This window comes from Chlamydotis macqueenii, chromosome 6 (assembly GCF_036417535.1).
Source record: "Chlamydotis macqueenii isolate bChlMac1 chromosome 6, bChlMac1.mat, whole genome shotgun sequence".
NCBI classification, from domain to species: Eukaryota; Metazoa; Chordata; class Aves; order Otidiformes; family Otididae; genus Chlamydotis; species Chlamydotis macqueenii.
The window spans coordinates 29223597-29245066 of NC_141561.1; the positions used below are offsets into that span (position 1 = coordinate 29223597).

At 40.0% G+C, this 21470-nt stretch overlaps 1 protein-coding gene across 2 annotated transcripts in view; it reads left to right on the forward strand.

The window, feature by feature from the left end:
- CREB1 (cAMP responsive element binding protein 1) overlaps positions 1 to 21470 on the forward strand; it is a 38844-nt gene that overhangs the window by 8953 nt on the left and 8421 nt on the right. The window contains exons 2-7 of one of the 2 annotated variants that reach the window (XM_086750291.1): positions 9139 to 9260; positions 12726 to 12872; positions 14391 to 14491; positions 17319 to 17461; positions 18912 to 19094; positions 20288 to 20442. In XM_086750291.1, coding sequence (XP_086606417.1) covers positions 9147 to 9260; positions 12726 to 12872; positions 14391 to 14491; positions 17319 to 17461; positions 18912 to 19094; positions 20288 to 20442 — 843 coding nt within the window. In that variant the 5' untranslated portion in view covers positions 9139 to 9146. The remainder of the gene's footprint in view (positions 1 to 9138; positions 9261 to 12725; positions 12873 to 14390; positions 14492 to 17318; positions 17462 to 18911; positions 19095 to 20287; positions 20443 to 21470) is intronic. The other variant, XM_086750292.1, reaches the window with a different exon arrangement.

A 21470-nucleotide genomic window follows, 5' to 3' on the forward strand; every position in this document is an offset into this window, starting at 1 on the left:
TACCAGCTTGTCACAGGGCCGCATTAGCAGAACAGAGATGTTAGTTTGTTGTACTCAGTGCTGTACTCTCGTTCCTTGGGTTCAGACTGCATTAATACGCCCTGTGGCTTTTAGATGGGTGCTGGTTCATGTCCAGTGCACTTTGGCCACGGGCTGAGGAGGTGCTGTCCCCACCTCTCCGTGTGCAGTACCTGCTGTTTGCAGAAGTGAGCACTATTGGTGAACTGCAGCATCTGGTAGCATCACAGGGGCTGCCTTTTGGAGTCATACACAAACACACACACACACAGATACCTCACTAGTCTTAGTACAGATGTAATTGTTATCTTCCTTTTTTTATTAAAAACTGCCATCAGACTAGCGTATAGTCATGGTTTAGCAGTGACATTAAAGTGGAAATACGAGAAGTGACTGGCTTCACATCACTGCAGTTGTTTGTACTAAAAGCTTGAGATCTCATAGAATCGTTTATTTCTCAGTTCTCCATCCACTGCTGTTCCAGTCAAAGGTAAAATGAGAGTTTGACTAGGGCCAGAAATTAAACCGCTTCATGAGTGGCTATGCTGATTATTAATTTGCAAGGTTAGTAAGAGATTGCAAGAGTTGCAAAGAGGCTGTTCCTGGAGTTTGTGATGTATTCAGTGGGAGCATTAGCTGCCGCATGCTATCCTAAAAAATCATTTGATGTCCATAATTTGTGTTGTGTTAAAGATGTCTGTGTACAAATAATACTGTTCAGATACATCGTTGTGATATTTTTTATTAAGTAACCAGCAGCCGCACAGTACTTACAGCGGACAGGTGGAGAAAAGGGGCATGTTTTTTGACAATTTCACATGGTTTCATTTTTGTGAAAGAAAAGCTTGTTTCTGTAGTCAGTAGGAACTACAAGAAATCAGCATAGGTTGAAAATCAGGTGCTTTTTGTTTTGTAAAACTCATGTCAGAGAAAAGATGGTAAGCTGTAGTAAAGCGTGGTCAGTTTGTGTGTAGATGCACTGCCTAAATACGATATTGGCAACAGATGTGTTAGAACTACGGAATGTGCTGAATTCTCAGAAACAAGCAAGTTCTCATTAAGTCTTCATTAATAGATTGTATACGCTGCCCTGGTCATCCTTAAAAAATCTCTATTTTCTCTAAAATTGAGTTTGCAGACATATTTTGGGGTGGGTTTTTGTTTGGTTGGTTTTTTTTCCTACACGTAGTCACTAACGGTGTTTATAAGTAGTTATCACAATTCTGTCACAGATGTAAAGCATGTGAATTAGTCTTTTAATACCCTAAGTGCATTCAGTAAGAGGACAAATCATTTATAAACAGAACATATTTATAGATTATATTTTCAATAATAATAATAGTTACCCAATGATTTCATAACCTTCTGGGAATTTGTTTTGACATTTTGTTTTGTCTAAGTGAAATCTGACAGTATTTGGGGGGAATTTCTGAATGCAAAGGGGATAAGACAGTGCAGAGGCATTTGTTTGCTTTTCATGGTTAGTGCCTTAGGAAACGCTTGCTCTGGTCTCTCACCTCCACCTTATACTGGGCTCTTTGCAGAACTGGTGCATTCACATAAGACCTATCCCAACTATTAGATAAGGTATTGTTGTTCAAATGGGAAAAAGTTTGGCGTTTAGTTTTTTATATATTTTATATATATATATATATGTAGGTTGTTTCTTTTTTTAAACTGAGCAGGAGGGTTCATCCTTACTTTTAGTGCTCAATTCACAGTCTTGAAGGGAAAGGTTGTAATTCACTAAGGTCCCTTGGTGATTCTGTATTGAGCAAGAAAAAGCAGTCTAGATTAAACTTGAATTAAATTATGTGCATGTACCAAGTGTGTGCTGGATGTTCTTGTATTTTTCATAGAATCTGTGATACAAGAAATAAATTGCAGTCAATTGCTGTCAGAGTCTCTTTTCCTCCTAAAAAGCCTGAAGACAGAAACACTAGATATTAGTACAACACTGATAGTGTGGATTCAAATCAGGAAAATTTAGCAGTGAAGAGTGTTTAAGCAACTTGCACTCACACATCTTACCTGGGCATACCAATACACCTTCTGCCTGCTAAATGTCAGCTTTCTTGTGTTATGCTAACAGAAAACAATAGCTGGAGGTGATCACTGGTTTGGGTACTTGCTGCTGTAGCTGTGAGATGAAATTTTTGGTCTTCTTCCCTTGTTTTAAAATCTGACAGTGCTTTTTCTTCAGTGAAAGGGAGATTGAGCATGCAACACAAGTAATTTGTTCCAATACTTTCATTATTTATATATCTGTATCTGTTAAGTATGAGAAATTTTCACTGACTTTGGAAGTGCAGCTTCAACTGCACTAAAAGTTTTGGTGGAAAAGTCAGAAAAGCCAGAAAAGTTTGTTATGTGTAATCGAGGCTCCTGGCATTTTTTTTTTTTTCTGTGATCTGTAAGAAAATAGTACATTGTTCGCCTCTCTTGCATTGGCTATTACAGAGTGTATTCAGTCAGCAGAGAGCTTTCAGACACTTCTCGGAGTGTAATACTGATGTAGACAGAAGTGGAACTACAGGTATTACATTCAGCTGATGATCTAATTCTGCTCTGTGCAAGATCTCTCTGCAGTGAGATTCATTTTTTCTTGTAAGTTCAAGATGAAATATTTTAACTTCAGTGACAAGGATTTTTCCAGCTTTTTATTCTTCAGTTTGCTTGGCACATTGCTGTGTGTGAATGCAAATAATCTGAAGACTTCTCCATTTTGGGCATTTTCAGTAAAGGTGGTTGTTTGGGCCATTCTTTTACTTCCACTTCTAGTTGATTTGCCCAGCCCTTGCACTGCCCTGGCCCAGAAGCTGGCATGATCATGAAGTGGCTGTGGGGTGAGCCTGTTCAGAGAAGTGTGAAAAGGTAGATTTAAGACGAAGCAGCAAATGTAGATTGTCTTCACAGTGTGACGCACCATCCTGTCACCCTGGGGAGAGGGCAGGAGGAGCAAACGCCCTGGGGGCAGCAGCAGGGGCAGTGCCAGCTTGGGATGATGGAGAAGCTCTGGTGTAAATTGCAGTTCGTGTGCCAACCCACTGTAGTCATTAGTGACAGAGAGATAATTATGGGCCTGTCTTGTCCTGTTAAGCGTTTATTACTGGTTATTTGAAGTCCCATGTGTTAGCTGTAAATAAAATTATTTTTCTCTGAACATTTTCTGTCTGGCAGCCGTTGAATGGAGTTCATAAAGCAGCTATTAAGCTGCGGCTGAAAGGGCTGCCATGCTGCAAGGTAACAGTGGAAATGTTTACAGATTTCATGTGAACGTCCTTGGTAATTACACAGAGCAGGTGAAAACAAATAATACAAGAGTGGTGTTTGATGACCTTTTCAGTGCTTTCATGGTGGATCTGTGGCTTTATAAAGCCACATATAGTAAATACGGAGTCAGATTCCTGGAACTTTGGACGGTGGAGCTGTATTTACTTCCTGAAGAATCGTACTGGCACTCCTACTGTGAATAAATCCAAATACAGGGCTTGAGAAACGGGCATTGTCTCCATTTCCCTTCCCTCAGCCCCTTTGCTGCACTGGCCATTTGCTGCTGTGAGCAGCTGGGTGTCTGGATATTGAACTGGATCCAGAGCCTAACGTGGCAGGAGAGGTGGCCTCTGCAGGTGATGGCTGGGTGGGTGTCTGACTGGATGTGGCACAAGTTGGGCTCAAAATGGGTGTAGGTTTGTTGAATCTCTGCTCTGCAGTGTTTGTGGAGGCTGTCATGTTGTTCTTCAAAATCTGGGTGTGTACTTAAATAAAATCAACCAGAAGTCATAATCTAGCTGTGGAGGAGAAGGAGACTTGAAAGCGTGTCACTTTGTAAAGCTGTGCTTGCCTGCTCCTTGCCTGCGACAGTAGGTTTGAGGCGTAAAGCGAACCATATTGCCTCCAGTTGTAGTTATGTTATGTGGCCAATAACTGTCAGCACAAGCTGACAGTTAACTGGTAACAGTGAATTGTCACCATGATGTTGCTAAAGACAGAAGAGAAAGGCTTTCAGGGAGAGGTAGTATGTTTTATGGTGCCAGCTGGTACAACTGAAAAGCACAGAAAGCTTTGGGGCATTCAGGACCTTCATGTACGAAAGTGGATGGAAAGTTATACCTGCTGTAACAGCCACAGTGAGGTATTTTGGTTCTTGGTTTTAGTGGTGTTTGGGAAAAGACCTCTACCTTTTTCCTCCAGTCCATCCTGGGAGACGAAGAGCAGCCTTGTATGCAGAGCAGGAAAGCTCCATGGCTCATGTGAGCAAGGAGAAACCAAGCAGCAGAACCTAACATTCAGGAGAGATGCTGAGTTCATGGGGATATTTGGGATGGGAGATAGAAAAAGAAGTAAGAAGGCAAGGTATAGTGGAGAGACCACAGATGTATCAATGGGTGGGTACTAGACAGTGGAGAAGATGATGTGAAAGCTGTGGGAAGACAATTATTTTCCTGGCTCTCTAAGCAGGTGGGAGTGGAGGTGACTCTGCTCATGCTCTGAATACATAGCATTGATGTTCACTTTAAATAAGAGAGATTAGAGGAGTTACCATTATCTGTAGCGCACCTAGTTCAGCATCCTGTCTTTAAGATAAAGAAGATCAGTAGGTACTTCAAAAGACCACTGGAACCTGCAAGAATTACATGTGACATAATCTTTTCCCCACATGAAAATCTTTATTTGAATTTTTAAGGATTAGAGATTGATTTAAATCCTGGCTCATGGGGTTTTATCTGCCTTTTAGTTCTCCACTACTTTTGCTATGAGATAACCATACTAATTCTGGATATTCTTGTTATCTGTGTGCATGCCTAACCCCTGTTTGAATCCTGATAAATTGCTTATCGTCAGCAGCATCAGTGCTCTATTTGTGTGGTATATGAAGTATCAACTGTAACATTTTTTAATAGATATTTTTAAATTTTCATTTTTATATGTCTAAATTTGCCACCTTTCAGCTTTGCTGTTCTTATAATCAGACAGTGAATATTTCTAGTTTACTTAGCCTGTTACTAATTTAAATATATATTTTAATTGTTTGAAGCATTTCTCTCCTTTCTGGTGTAACTAATACAATTCTATCCAGTCTCTTCATACAACAGGTTTTTGTTGCCCCAAATGTTTCTTTCTCTGAACACCCAACAGAACCCATTTTTAAGATGGGCTCCCAACCCCTGCACTGTCATCCAGCTGATGTATTGGGTCCGTCTATATAAATACAATTTTTAAAGATCACCCTATATCTTATTGCTGTTAAGTAACTATCTAACACTTTAGCTTTTCATGCCATAGATGCGTGTTAAACAGAAATCTGAAGTGCACTATCTACCGTAGTGCCTGAGCCCTTCCCCAGGTTTAGGCAACTAATGAGATGGGTTTATTTGGATTTTTCTGCAGTATGTGTAGTTCAGTTTCCCCTGCATTCTGCAACTGTTTGTGTTTATGAGCATCCATCTTCTCCTGTCCTGGTGTAAATTCAACTAGTACAGTTAGTTATCTTCTGCTGAACTTCTTTCTCCCAGTCCTGATTTGTCTAAAACAAATCACTGGGTGTCAGCTGAATGTTTCACTGTTTGGCTCTTCGCCTCTGGAGTTTCAGATCATTGGTAAGTATGTTATTAAGAAAGTATTAGTAAGTATAATACTAGCTCTTTTGAGCTAATAAAGAAAATTGTGTATTACATAAAAGTTACCAGTTAAGCTGTCTCTACTAGGTAATCTCATCACCTTTCTTAGCCTATGTTCAGAGTTCCTAACCAGGGTGTTTTAGGCAAGCAGACTTTCGTTTTTAATAGCTAGCTGTTTTTTCATTTAGTTTCATTTAGAATACTTGGTTCAAGAGGAATACTAAATTTTTCTCAAAGTGAGGGTGTGTGTCCTCTTCCTGACAAGATGGAAAGTAGCCTGAAAGGAGAGGAATGAGAAGAAAATGTACTCCCTCTGCTCCCATGTTGCTTCCCTGCCCCGGACACTTGTTCCCCACCGGGACACTTTCGGATCCCTGCCTCCATTCGAGCAGCCCCAGTGTGGTGGCTGCCAGGCAAACCAGTGCCAGAGAGCAGGGTGGACCACTGCGAATGGTGCAGGAGAAGCCAAAGGATGTGGTGGCGGGGTGGGCCTGAGCACCCACAAGAACAGAAAGGCATTGGGGTATTGGTCAGCAAAGCTTGTCTAGACTAGGGATATATGAGAACTTAGAAAGGATGTGCAAGGATGGGCATTCATTTGTATGTGTGAGGTGGTGAAGGTTTCAAACCAAACATCATTTCATCTGTTACATTGTAAATTGCGAGAACTAATAGGAATTGACAACCTTAATTTCAGCCATCATGGTCTTATCTGTACACACAGCTTAATGGGTATTTATGTTCTAGGTCCCTGGTCTTGTCTGTCGATATTAATTGTATTGTACTGTTAAAGCAAACATGAAACAATGTGGTAGTGTATCTGGAGTGTGATGTTGTGACGCTCGAATATCTGATTCCTCCTTTTTCTCACAAGTTGTTGTAAAAGGTAGTAGCAAAGCTGTTAGAATAAAAATACTGTGATGTGTAAGTGCAAGGTAAATTGAACCAAATTCAAGGCTACTTAGAACTTGCAAATAACATGAGACTAAGAACTTGCCCAAAAACTACAAGTCACGTTGGGAACTCGCTTGAACTGTATGCATGAAGATGTAAATCTTGCAGGCAGCTTCCTGCATTGCTTGGTGCTTACTGTATGTTATGAGGGGGTTCCTTTTAGGTGTTTGCAAGTCATGTTAAGAATTTGATTTTTGAAATGTTGGTATTGTAGTGGAGCGAGAACCTCAAACAGTTAATGCTTTTGCTGATTACCTATGCAAAAGGAGATGCAGGTGCAAGCTTTTAAAACCAGAGGCTTTTTTTTCTGAATAGTGTGTGAGAGGATTGGAAATTCTTCCTAGGAAAATATTGCATTTATCAGCAGGAATTTGGCAACATCTGCCATTGTGAACATTGCTAAATACCTGATTCAAGAGATACCTCACTTGCACATATCGTCTATTTCTAATCCCGTTTGTATAGCAATTGACTCCATACTGGAGTCAGGATTTCTATCAGCAAACAAAAGCATTATTAGTTTTGCAGTATACTTGAATTTGTAGCTGGGAAATTGTTTTTCAAAGTTCTTTTCAGATACTTGGCTAGAAGATGTTGCTGATGCAAAAGATCTGCTCCTGAAACAGTTCCACTGAGGTAGTCTTTTGGCTGGAATCACCATGATACATGCATAGGAATTGGGAAAAACTTGTTAAATTGTTTCATGGCCAGTTTACCAGTATATAGGTATAGGCAGAGTATTGTTTATCTGTGAGCGTTTGTCAGAGTAATGCCTGGTTTATGTGGGACGAAAAATCATGGCAACAGGGAGAGGCAGAACAAAATTCCAGGCACTTAGAAGAATTTAATTTGCTTTTTCAAAAGAGTTTGTAAGTTTTCTTTCATTGTTTGTTTTTAAGCAAAATCAGGTTTAATTATTTTTCTTCTTTTTGTTTCCTAAGAGTTTCTGAACAGATGTTGGAACTAAATATTTAGCACTTAAACATTTCAGTGTTCAGACACACAAACACAAAAGCTTATTTGAACAATCACTTTCAATACTAAACATACAGATTTTAATATATATACATTTACTTGCTGCATTTCATATGAAATGCAGCTACTACATCGAAATGCTGGTTTATCTTTGTTGATTAGCAATCATTTGCTGTAAGACTGAAATTTCATATTATACTCAGGGCTGAAGTGTGACTCTACCGCTTCAGGCAACACATCTCTGAAGAGTATTCTCTTACCTGTAATACCACAAGTATAGTTTGCATTGAAATGGAAGTTTCCTTGACTTTGTGTTTAAAATGAAATGTCTTGAATGTGGTCATGGTAGCACCACCTGTATTGACACTTCTAAGTCTTTTCCTCAAAGGGGCCAGTAAGGTTGAGCGAGGAGAAGGGCATTTCCCTTCTTTTCACCTTTCTTCTGATCTGAGCATCCTCTGCCTCCAGGCCCTTTCCCAAAGCAGAAATGGTTGTTTTACTCCAGCTCTGTGCTGCCTTAGGCTAGCCAGAGGCCTGGGTAGATTGGGCAGCACGAGGCAGTACACAGGATTAGCATTGTGGCTGTGGAGGTGATATCCATTCTTCATATTTGGTGTTTGGAGTTCTGTATAATACAGTGGTATTGCTATATGACCATTGGGAGCGCTTCCTTGTGTTTTGAAATATATTAAATATTAAATATTTTCATATCAGTATTTAAGGAAGAACTGAAAAGTAATTTTCACAGATCAGTGCAGAATTTAACATTCATTGCGCTCTGCCTACATGCATGGTTTTGGAAGTTATGCAGCCTCTTTTTATAGAGTTGTGTGTTCTGATCTAGACTTGCTCAGTTACTGCTTAGAAATTTAAGTGTATTAGGAGCTCTACAAGATACAAAACTTAGGTCATGACAAACTACTATGTACCTCTAAACAGAAAAATATTTATTTGCAGTAAGGTTTGTGTAGAGATGGCTTCCATCATTGTGTATACTGACTTTAAAACTACCGAGTGGAAAAGACTAAGTTGCTGTGATGTAGGGCCGTACACAGTCTGGTTGTGGAAAGTATTTGCATTGTATTTAGTTCAGATGGAAGAAGGCTGAAAGCTAAATACCCAACACAGAAGGAATTGCCATTGGTTATCTGCAAACCACAGCTGTGGGGGAGAAGGAGGGCTGTAGCAGGGCACATTGTCACCTTGGCACTAAGGGAGTGCCATTCCTGAGAGACTGCCGGTCATTATTCCAAATTCCGGAGGTACTATATCATGGAGCAATTGTTCAAGCAATTTTTTTAAGATGAGCAAAACACATTTTTTTCCGATCTCATTGTTGGAGGAGGCTGGACCTGTTTTTCAGAAACATTGCTCACAGAAAAGTCAACCTGAGGCAGACACTTGGCATGAAAAAAATTTGCCTGAATGCTAATAATTTGGCAACATTTTAATAAACAAATGAAAACAATATGTAGTAGTGGGAATTTAGCTGCAGTGATTGCTACCAGATTCACTAAGAATAATGGACTTGCATACCAACCCAGACTTACGACAAATATTGTGATTGTAGGTAACTAAATGACCATGGAATCTGGAGCAGAGAACCAGCAGAGTGGAGATGCAGCCGTTACAGAGGCAGAATCCCAACAGATGACAGTACAGGCACAACCACAGATTGCAACGTTAGCCCAGGTATAAAATCATACGATGTAATAGTTTTACCTATTGGATAATTTTTTTTAAGAGGGGTAATGTTTGCTCATGGGCCTGAGAGAAGATTCCATTGATACAATTTTGAAACAAGTGCGATGTATAGTTCCTTTAATATTTGTCTTCACATTTTTAAAGCATTAGAGATTTTTAACTCCCCATCACACTGGGCTGTGTTAGTTCTGGAGAACTGTATGTGTGTAAACTGTGTAATGTTGACAGAATAATGAATGAAAATACTTCTAGCATTTTTTATCACAACCATACCGATGAAAGGTATTTTTTTCAAAACATGTATTACTGTCTTTTTTATATTGACTGGATTGTTTTGTTGTTATATTTCCTGTTAGAAAATTGTATATAGAAGTTTAATTCTTAAGAAAACAAACTGAAAATATAGATAAGTAATGCAGCAAATACAACATCTTATCAAATGGGATTAATATTATAAACATTATAATCAAGTGGAACAACCTGTCATTTGACAACTCGTGTTATCCTGTTGTCTCGAGAATTTTACAGAATTCTTGGCTGTTTAGAGAGACAGTAGTAGGTCATTTATTATCCTAAAATTATTTTGGAGAGACAAGAAATGCGACCTCAGCTCCATCTCTAATTTTAGAACCTGGTTTTGGTCCTGGATGCACTGATGGTTGGCAGAAGCAACTCCATTGTGTAAATGAGTACAGAATCTGTTCAGCTCTCTTCTATAATCATTTCATTTTAAAGCTATTTGCAGTCTGCAAAGAACAAACAGGTTTTTTAGATCTCATAGTTTGGCAAATTGAGTGTCTTTTAAGTGGCACAAGTGTTAAATCACTTATCATTTCATAAATGATTAATGTCTTTTAAAAGTCATTACACCTTTTGGGAAACCAGAGGTAGTTCTATTCAAGTGATGATATAGGGATTGGAGCTGTTAAAATGCACAGGGTGATTTTGTTGAGTGAAGCTGTAGTGTGAATTTTCAGGACACCAGCTGCCCTGCACCAGCTTGCCTCTTTGGGCAGTTTGCTCACTGTCTAACTTAGGCACAGGATGTAGGTGGTGTGAATAACACTTCAGTGTGAACTGATGGAAGTAGTTTATTTCTCCTGCAAAACCAGTAATCTGCTTCTCACTTGGTATGCATTAAGCTTTAGTCCAGAGAAGCAAGAATGTTTCAGATTTGTGTGCTAACATACTAACCTCCGGGCAGCTGAACTTAGAGGTATGTAATGGGTTGAATGCACTTTGCTTGGGCAAAATTACCTCAGTACTTGAATGAGATTTTTTTCCAAGTAAGAAAAAGCTCTACAGCTATGGTTAAAATCCATGTGAACCACAAAGAAATACATTGTATTTTTCCTACTTTCCTCTGTTGTCATTCACTTTATTTGCACCATAGCTTTTCTACAGGATTTATATTCTGCATGGAGGTGATACAACAGTCTAAACAGAATTTCTTGTCTTGTTCAGATCAGTGTTATGTTATTACGATATTTTTAATATGTGAAGTGGCAGTGTTTGGCATTAGGGAGCCCCCTCAGAGGCTTAGGCAAATCTAGGTAACTAATTACGTGAATTTAATTCTTTCATTATGTCTTGTAGAGTCACCCTTCTTGTAAGCTTATTTAATTGCTTCATTTTTAGTGAGTTCAGAGTGGTTTTCAGAGTCAAAAGGAAACTCGCTCCAGTTCCACAGGGTATGAGTCAGAGACATCTGCGGAAGTTACACTCTGCTTTTGGCTTAATCCAACCACAGAGTGGCCTCCAGTTGATCAGCTTTTCTGTCATTGCCAAAGACTGTTTAGTCAGACATGCATTATTAAAAAAGGTCGTTGGTAAAGGAATATAATTTGCCAGAGGAAAATGCGCTCATGTTAATCTCAGCCTCGATTTTTCTCAGATGCAAGTTTAGTACCGCCATGTAATGCTGCAGCTATTTTCCTGAAAAAGGAAGGTAAAGGCAAACACAGATTTGTGTATTAGGTAGAGACAGCTGTGGAGGAGAGAGGTCTGCATGTATCTCCCCTTAATTTTGTTGTTAAGCAAGATTTCCTTTTAAGTGACGGATGTTTATAGAAATTCAGAGATCAGCTACTGCAGCTTTTTGAGAAGCACATGTTCGTGGGGACAGCAGAGGATTTACTTCTGCATCCGGTACATAGCAGCTCTCTGAGACTGGGTAGGACAGTGCAGCCCCTTCTTGCATTGTAGCTACATGGATCAAATTTCTTGAAAGTGCTGTTGAACGCTGGAGGCTTGTTAGATTTTCCAGACTTGGGTGTCTAGAAAGAAGGCTGCCTAGCCAGTGACCCACGGTCTGGCTGTGGCCTGCGAGAGCAGCTCATGCTTGCCTGCAGTCCTTCCCTGAGGGCTATGATGGTGCGACTCGGGCACAAACTGAGGGCCATGTGCGCTGGTAGGGCAGCCCTGTCACCCCCTTTCCTTTCAGGAGACCCCTGGCCATGAACACATGTATTGTGTCACCAGACAGTTGCAGAACACTGGATGTGCGCCGGGGCGTCCGCCCAGCCACGTAGCAACCTTGGTGCGTGGCCCTTCAAGCTGCCCATAATAGTTCTTGTGACCTGCCAGAGTGAGACGTCCCTGCGTGGTGTGAACGGCTTTGTGCGGGTATCTCTGTCCTAGGAGTCTGAGCCCTTGCGCAGGACGTGTGTGGCTGTGCACACAGTGCTAACGTACCATGCTGAAGTCATCAGTGTATCCCCGTTGGCGTAGCCGCTATTTCTCCAGTCTGTGCTGGAGAAACAAAGTTGTGTTTAGGAACTGAGAGTTTAAAATGTGGGCAATTTTTCCTCATAGAAATAACTCTTAAGACTAGACTTTGTATTGACCTGTTACGCTGAATCACAATAACTGCCTACAAAGCATTTATTTCCGCTGCAAAACCCCTGGGTTTTCTGTGTGAGCACATGGCCAATTTTCTTTATTTAAATGGACTTTGCCAGCTACTCAATATGGTTTAGTCTCTAGGAAGGCTGAAATGTATGACTCCCTAAAAATTTTAACGTCTTACATCTGGCAAACTGCATTTTCTTGAGTGAGAACAAAAATAGCTCCACTGCCATATGTTTCTGCCTTTGACTCAGCAGTGTCTGTAGGAGTACACCCAAGTCCTGACAATATCTAACTGAAGTAAGTGAAAGGTAACGTATTTTTATTAGGTTACCTCAAAATAAAGGCAGTTGTGTTTTTCTCATTCTTGTCAGTGGTTTTACAAGTGATGTTTTGAGCCTGCAGAAATTCTGTATTAGATTAATTTGTAAAGTAGGTCAGATGTTGGGCTTAGGCAGTTCAGGAGGTTTTATATTACGCTGAAACATTTGGGTCATTTAACTGAGGTCTGGAAGAGACATAATTCTTCACCAAAAAGTGTTCTTGGTAGTGAAATAAGAAGATTTTGCAATAACCTAATTTATGCTCACTGTCTCTACTTTGCAGGTATCTATGCCAGCAGCTCATGCAACATCTTCTGCACCCACGGTGACCTTAGTTCAGCTGCCCAATGGGCAGACGGTTCAAGTGCATGGAGTGATCCAGGCAGCCCAGCCGTCAGTTATTCAGTCTCCACAGGTCCAGACAGTCCAGGTACTGACCCAAGAAATTCCTAATACATGAATTGGGCCTTTTGCGTAGTCGTGCCAGGGCACTGGTTACTAATGTGTTTGTGTCCTGGGTTGTGTTTTTGCTTATATAAACTTCAAGAGCCTGTTGAAGGCAGAATCTATACAGTATTTGCTACTCTGTGACTTTTTTTCTGTTCTGGTTTAACCACTTTTCACTTTCAAACATTGCTGAGTTTCATTTCCTTGTAGAATGTGGTTGGTGAGTTTAACAGCTTAATGATTTTTCTTACAGTATTTCTGTACTTTTTCTCTCTGCTGTATTTTCGTACATCTTTATTGAGTAAGAGTTCATAATATTCTGAAGTGAACAAAAGGGATTTTTTAATAATGTAATCTTTAATCATTAATGAGGCTGATGTTCTCAGATGAGAGTCTTTGCTACTTAGGAAATATTTGCATTGGTTTACAAAACAGATGTCTGTATGCTAATGGTGCTTAAAATAAACCTATCAATCCTCTCATTAAAAAATTGTTTTAAAATTTGCCTGTTGAATGTTGTTTGCTTTGTAAAGTCTTAGCATTTTTTCTTTTGTAGAGCAAGACAGACAAATAATGCAAAATGATGAGATACCTTGAAGACATAGGCGACAAGTAGTCTGAAATCTTTAAAACTTGTAACTTTTTTTTTTAACCACTTTAAGCTCAGTGTTACTGAATGCAGAAAGAGAAATTGCTCGGTGTACAGCAGCTACACAGGGCAAGGACTGTACATCGTTCCTTTGCTGTTAGAACACTGAGCCCAAAAAAAGTTTAGTTTTAAAAAGTGGGTATTGTGACTATTTGATATAGATATTTATCTGGGTATTATTTTACCAAATAATAAGGCGTGCATGATTTAAAACTAGGCCATTCTGATAACAATCTTTGTTTGCTCCTTGTCAGCTTGAATGCTGAGTTTCTGGCAGGCTCTACCCTCCTCAGACACTGGAGTCAAAAGTTTAGAGTTTTCAGATAAGCGCACAAGTTACTAGCCCAGGGGTGGAAGATAAGAGTCTGACAATGAAACCATCCTTGGAACTCACCTGGATCAGTGCAAAGCCCTGACGTGTTTGGAATGCTGCAATATTCAAAGCCAGGCAGTTCACAGTCAGTCTTGGGCTTATTCAGGCCCTTTATCTGACAACTGTGAGATCTGGGCGCTAGCAAGCTTTTTGAGCCTTTAGGAATCTTCCCTACAGTTTATAAAATATCAGGCTTTGAGCCATGTTTCTCACAGAGGCATTTCTCTATTCACTATTGTTAGCTTTTGTATATTTGTCACAAGTGTAGCCTTTTGGAAAACACTCTCTGGTTTTATGTATTTGAGGTGGTCATTCTTGACTGGATCTGTTACTAAACAGCTTGCCCTTTCTGTTCATTGCCTAGGTAGAAGCACTGTAGAATACTTGCATTGTAGTGTTTTTCACAGGATGTCAACATTTCCTTAAAATAAAGACACTGGAAGTGTCTTGTTAAGTTTGAGTGCTGTTCTTATTTACAGATCTCCACTATAGCAGAAAGCGAAGACTCACAGGAATCAGTAGACAGTGTCACAGACTCACAGAAACGAAGAGAAATTCTTTCCAGACGACCCTCCTACAGGTATGGAGGTTAAAAGCAGAAGCATTTTGCTTGATGGATACATTCTTCACATGGGGAGACAAACAGTGTGATTGTATAGTTATTTTTAGGTTTACCATATAACTGAAATCTCTCTTCTGCAATGTCTTTCCACAGAATAGGATGTAAAGAGATAAGCAAATAGGAGGAGGAGGAAGAAACCTCAGCTGGTAGCTCATTAAGACAGAAATGAGTTGAGAATAAGCTAACTGCCAAATTTGTGAATGAGGTATCATTGTGCTGGGTGCCTAGAGGTAGCTTTAGTGGATACTTAATAGATGAAATACACTGAAGTTTTGCAAGCAAGTGGCTTCTGTTTGATCTATAGTCTTCAAAAAATCAGCTCTGTTGTTTTTCATTATTGTTGAAATGCTAGCAGCATTCAAACCTAATTCCTTTGTCCCATGAGACTTTCAATGAACATGTGGTGCTCTGTGGCTCAGAGAGAATTTCTACTTGAGCAAAATTGATTTTGTTTAAAGTTTAAGAAGTCAGGGTACAAGTTAAATGTAGGCATCTAGTATATTTAGTTGTCATGGCAAATACTTCTGCGGTAAGACCAACTGAGCTGCTCCTTCACATGGTGTTACTCATATGTCACTTTATTAATTAAGCCCTTGCACTGCTTTTTCTGACTGTACTAAATCTCACTTTTCATTCTTAAAATATGCTAAAATAGCGTTAAGGAACAGCTCTGGGGTTCAGCAGATTTTAAGTGACCTGTGGAATACTCCTGCTTCAGACAATTCAGATGCTCCTTTTTTCTTTATGACCATAGCTTTAGAAATATAAGCTAGACTCTGGGCCTGAGTATATCTCACCTGTATTTTTTTTAGCACTTCCAGATGATTTTCTACCTTCTCCAGCAGCCTTCAAGGCTGTTCTGCTGAAGGTAGTGAAAGTCATTGCTGAACATCCCTACCCATAATAGATTTGGAAAGATATTTTTATTTGTGGGGAACAGTGTTGCTAACATCAAGGCTGCCACAGACTTCCTTGCAGTCTGCTTCTGCAGTGAGACACTTGCTTTTACTATATATGGAAGAATGGCTGTATATCGTGAGACAACAGAGCTAAGTAAACAAGCAGCAAAACTGAGAAGAGAGGACTTCTGCATGCTGACTTCTCATTAAGATGGACTCCTTTGCATGCACTGATACCACACCGCAGACTCAAACCAGATCCTGGTGACTCAGCAAAACTTTGTGATTGTAAAACTTGTATGTGCAGCTCAGACTCTCTGCCGGCACAAGGAGTCATGTCAGAAAGGCCGGCCCAGACTGCAGCTCTGTTTAGCGAGTTCCTCATTGGCATTATTCAAGCTGCTGTAACTGGCCGCAGAGACAAGATAAGTGCAGACAGGTTCACAGAATTGAAGAGCTATACCCCTTCCTCAGAAACTCCACTTTGATCCTGCTGCTGAAGTACATCATGTGCTCCCCTTGTCAGTTCATAGCTCCTACATTTGTAAAGCTGCCATCTTACCTTCTGTCTTAAATCCATCTTTATGATGGCAGAGGTAGGTTTTAACCACCAGATCCTATCTGACGTGAGCTTAAAAAGTGATGGGCTGTAGTTTCTTCTTTTCTGTTTTGAGCTTCTTGAGTTTTATTCCTCATCCTCCCTGCTCTCTCCATATTTTTTAATCTGTTTTGTCCTCTAGTTTTTCTGGTCTAACACCTAGGTTGCAAACTCTCTGGATGGGAATTTTTTATTTGTCCAAGTGGTGCTTGGCACAGTGGAGTGCTTGTGCAATGCTGGGTTTCCTGCATGCACTCAGAGTCAAAACAGCAACAGCAAAGCTCTGTTTGTCAAGTTGCTTAGGAGAGTGACTGCTCTCCCCAAATAGCTCCATACAGATGTTCTGGCTCCCAAAGCCTTAGGAGCCTTATTTAAGAAATTAGTGTTGTCTCGGAGCTTGAGCTCTACAGCTGTGCTTGCTTCATCACACTTTGAGGTCTAGTGGCAGTCCACAGGAAAACATATGAGGAGAATTACAAAAATATTGCCCTTTACCTAAGTAGCATTTTGCAGTGACGTAATAGAATATGCCAGCAGTGAAAAGGGTTTGACAGTCCTCTGAGGGACAGTGTTTGGTCTAAATGATGCAAATTGCAGTAAGTGCTATAGTTAGCCTTACAGTTATGTTCAGTGGGACCTGTAGCAGTGGTGGTGTAGAGCTTTTGGCTTTGGATAATTAACCCGTGGAAGAAACTGTACCCATGCTAATCTCACAGTTTTCTCAGGCAGGGCACCTGTAAACATAACTGCACAACTCCACTCAAAGCACTCAGCAGGTGTTAGGTTATAAACTGGTGGCTCTTTACAAGCATTTCTGCTAACTTGCTTTATGCTCAGCTCTCTAGCTGAGGCCTTTATGACCTCTGAAATTGAGCAGTTTCCCTGATGTAAGTGAGGAGGTAGGTTTTTACGTACTTTTGCTCTTCAAATCTTTATGTGGCTCAAAGCAGGAAACAAGTGAAAATGGATGAGAGAGAAACATGTTTTTAAGAAAAAGGGAAGGTTGTGATAGCTGTATCTTGGGTTAAGAAGACCCGTTGAGAAACACCTGTATCTTGTGTTGATAAGCACAGCTGTTCTCTGCTGGCTCCCTTGCCCATCTGTGTACGGCACTTTGAACAATCCTCTCCAATAAGAGTTTGAAGATAGTGCAGGTTTTTCATTCTGCACCCGTGTTTTCCGTACTGGCTTCCTGCACTTTTTGGTTTTCTCCAGCATTACGTATCAGATAGACTTTTTTTTTCTTTCAATTTTTATTAAAATCTGTACAACACACTGTCTTTGCCAGAAAAATTTTGAATGACTTGTCCTCAGACGCCCCAGGAGTGCCAAGGATCGAAGAAGAGAAGTCTGAAGAGGAAACAGCAGCACCTGCCATCGCCACTGTTACGGTGCCAACTCCCATTTACCAAACCAGCAGTGGGCAGTACAGTATGTAGTCTGATGTTTCTCAGTGGTGCTAGTGAGTGGGGATGAGAAGATGGAGAACTATTATTTCTAGAACTGTTTGAACTAGGAGAAAACAGGAGGTGAAAATAAGGTTACTTTAATTTGAGTATGTGATAACCATACCTTTTAAACACATTCCTATTGTAAGTATTTGAAATTAACATTCTGGGACTACTTGCCAGTTAGTGCAGCTAATGCATCCTGAGGCAAAACACGAATTAACGATAATGCTGTTATAAACTTCTTAATCTAAGGAAGCAGATGAGGTAATTCAGAAGTTTCTTTTTTATCTGGCTGACTATTAATCCACCAAATTGTAACCTCATTAATAGAAAACACCTTACAGTCTGCAATTATATTTTGAGAAAATCCTGAAAAAATAAAAACTTCAACAACTTTATTTAAAATATCTAAAAAAATGTACGTTTCTGTGTTTTCTTTATTCATTAGATTTTATAGATAGGTGCTTTGACTTAAAGGATTGAAGATACAGGAGTAAAGCTATAATTCACGTGCTGTCTTATGCAAGCAAACACAGTATTAAATGTACAAAAGGAAGAAAGAACTACTTGTTTACATTTACATCTTTTTCTTAAAATCTCTTCAAAATTTTGTGTTCTATTTACTTCTTAGCCACTTTGCCTAATACCCTGCTTAATATTATTGGAACTGAAGTGGTTAACTTTGCTTTCCTACCATAACTGAAAAATAACTGCTTGTGCAGATACTTGAGATTTTGGTGTGTCTGTATATAGGAACATAGTGAAATTCTGTGGAATCACAAATGAGGGGTGATGTCTCAGTACACCTGCATGACAGGATTGCAGGAGAGAAAGGGAAAAAAAAAAAAGACTGCTTGAAGGAAAAAAAAAATTGTGAAACTGGACCTTTATGAATGAAAACTCTGCTAGGAAGGTGCTGAGGGAGTTGTAGAGAAGGGGAGATACAGTCAGAAGAAAAAAAAAGCCAAAGAAAGAAGAAAGTGTAACACAAAATGGATAGTAATAACAGCAGAGGAGACTGAAGGGCATAAAGCATGGAAGAGGAGAGGAATTTCAGATGAGAAGAAAAAAGAAAGGACTGAGGAAAAGACCTAAACCAACCGAGAAGAAAATCTTAACTAACAAATTAGGAAGTATTCCCCAGGGGAGGTTTGTAGCTCCTCTGTGTGGTGCTGTTTCATCAGAGAAAGTAATATGTTTTAGGCTGTGTTTTTTGCACCTCTAAAAAATACGGATCTCAAAAGAAATTGAAAATTTCCTTTCAAAGCATGATTTCTTTAATGTATATTAAAGCCATGTGTCTGATTTGAGGGTGTATAAGGGTTCATGGGATTTTACTCAGACCAGTATTCTTTCATATCTAGGTTTAATACTGTAAGTTAATGACTAAATTAGTTTCTTAAGCGCTGTGTCAATTTTTTTTTCTTCAGTTGCTATTACCCAAGGAGGAGCAATACAGTTGTCTAACAATGGCACAGATGGAGTACAAGGTCTCCAGACACTGACTATGACGAATGCAGCTGCAACCCAACCTGGCACCACCATTTTACAATATGCACAGACCACAGATGGACAACAGATACTTGTACCCAGCAACCAAGTCGTTGTACAAGGTGAGAAACTTCACAGCCAGTCATTCTGCATAACATTTTCTCCATGCAGATGTAAGTTGCCAACCTAACTCCTTCACATGTGTCAGGAAACAGAATTAACAGCTTTGGCCCAGGTAAGTCTCCAAAACAGAAGGAAATTCTGGACAAAGCTATTTGTCACATTTTCTTGGAGCCTTTCCCTTCAGATTGATAAAATTGTGGATATTTTTAGTTTACTTCTTAAAACAATATATTTAATTTTGTTTTCCATGCTGTATTTCCTGCATTTTGTTCACATGATTTTTTTTCTAATATGTTCTGCATAATTTTTTAACTAGTCACCAAGTACTTAATCACCGAGTCTTAGAATCATAGAGTAATTTCAGAAGTGCCTTAAGAGATCATTTCGTCTAGCCCTTGACCTATAAGTTGGGAGTTTTTTAAGTTTTGGTTTATTAAAACTTGGAGGGAGTATTAAAAATCTGTTTATTAAAAATAACAGAAGAGTCTACCCCTGCTTTTATGATTGTAAAGCAGATGATTTAAAAATTATCCAGTGAAGAGGTCTCCAGGCATCAGTGAAAATATATAGCCTAGAAAAATACTATTGTTGCATTGATCTTCTGGTTTTTGTGTTCTTAAGGACGTGATTTCTTTAGGTGGTATCATATTTGTTTACGAGCTCAGGTAAATATAACACACTCCTAGATTACAATAAACAACAAAAGAGACCCAAGACCTTCTAGAGAAGTAGCGAAGTTGAGTGCTTAGCTCTCACTGTCCCTTTTTTGTTGGATGGAGTAAATGCTACTTTTCTGCACCCTTTTTTCTGTGCCAAATGCTTACGCATGCAGTTTCTCCTTTCACAGACAGACATTTGGAGCATAGCTAGAAGTACTGTTTGCCATCCTTCATTTTCTTAAAACTGCCCAAAACCCAGAGCAGTAAAAAGAAATGTACTAAGAGAAAAGCACAGCCATACAGCAAGAAAAATCAAGTTATAAAGGACAAGTGAAGACTTCTTCAGCAGGACTGCCCAAAACCTTGCATACATCAATAAAGTAAGACTGAGATAGCAGTGATGACCCAGATGGTGGTCATCCCTCCTGTACTGTAGCCCAGACTGCATGGTTAGATAGATGACTAGGTGCTCTCCCCACCACATTTAACGGCACTGTCACCAAACTGACGTGATGTTCCCTTGTGTCTTTCAGCTGCCTCAGGAGATGTGCAGACCTACCAGATTCGCACTGCCCCTACCAGCACCATTGCACCAGGCGTAGTCATGGCATCCTCTCCAGCACTTCCAACCCAGCCAGCAGAGGAGGCTGCACGGAAGAGAGAAGTGCGTCTAATGAAGAACAGGCATGTACATTTAGATCTTCTTTTTTCCAGTCAGCTCTGCATAGAACTAGAGGGTTAAGCACTAAGAATTCTAATCTTTCTTAGTCATTTTATGAATGCTTTCTGAAGAATTTGCCTTTATTTAAAGATGCAAAGCAAAGAAGCACATCTGCTAATGCCATGTATCGTGACTATGAAACCTTAAGTAAAGGTGTCAGGCTCGTTCTGTTAGCTGTGTGAATTTGTTTGTTGCCATAAGGAGAAAAGTCATTGGAGAGGCTTGTATGACTGCAGATACATTCTTACAAACACTGAGGTGAGTTGGTATTTTTGAGTTAATATATTTATGTCATTTAATTTCCTGGATTCTTTACCTTAGCCTCCTGCGTGCATTCTCCTTGCTGCTGGCCCATCTGCACTCTTCATGAGTGCTTTCTTGATTGTCTCACTTGTTCTTTTTAGCTTTGGGTTTTATCTTCGGGAGGCAGAAAGACTCAAGGAAAGGCTAAAGGAGCCTGTCTTGTGGAGCCAGTAGTGGCAGCAGAGGGGCTGAAAGAGAGAGAGGGGAGACTTGGGCCTGTAGGATTTAGTGTCTGAAGAGGAACAGCCAAGCCTACTGAGGTGGGGCATGGTGGAGGCAGCGCAGGAAGGGAGCAGCAGAGAAAAGTTGGCCATGATGCTCCTTTAAGCCTACTGCTATGGGAGAGGGAAGGAATGGGCCTGAGCTGACCCATCCCACCAAGCCTGAATTCCATCCACAGGCCACAGATTTGAGCCTCTGTGTTACACTGTGATACGGGCAAACAGCAGTGCTTCCCTCCCCTCTGAGGAGGGAAAGCCCTGTGAAAGCACTGTTTACTTCATGTGTCAGTCTGAAAAACCTGTGATGTTGTACAGGTGCATTTATCTTCTGTAGATTGCTGACCTGTGAACACAATATAAAGTTACATGAGCAGACCCAATACTTATCTGAGGGGCTTTAATGAAGTAAATAATGCTGAACAGCAGAGTCCACTTTTTAAAAATATTTTTGTACAGAATGTCACTCATCTC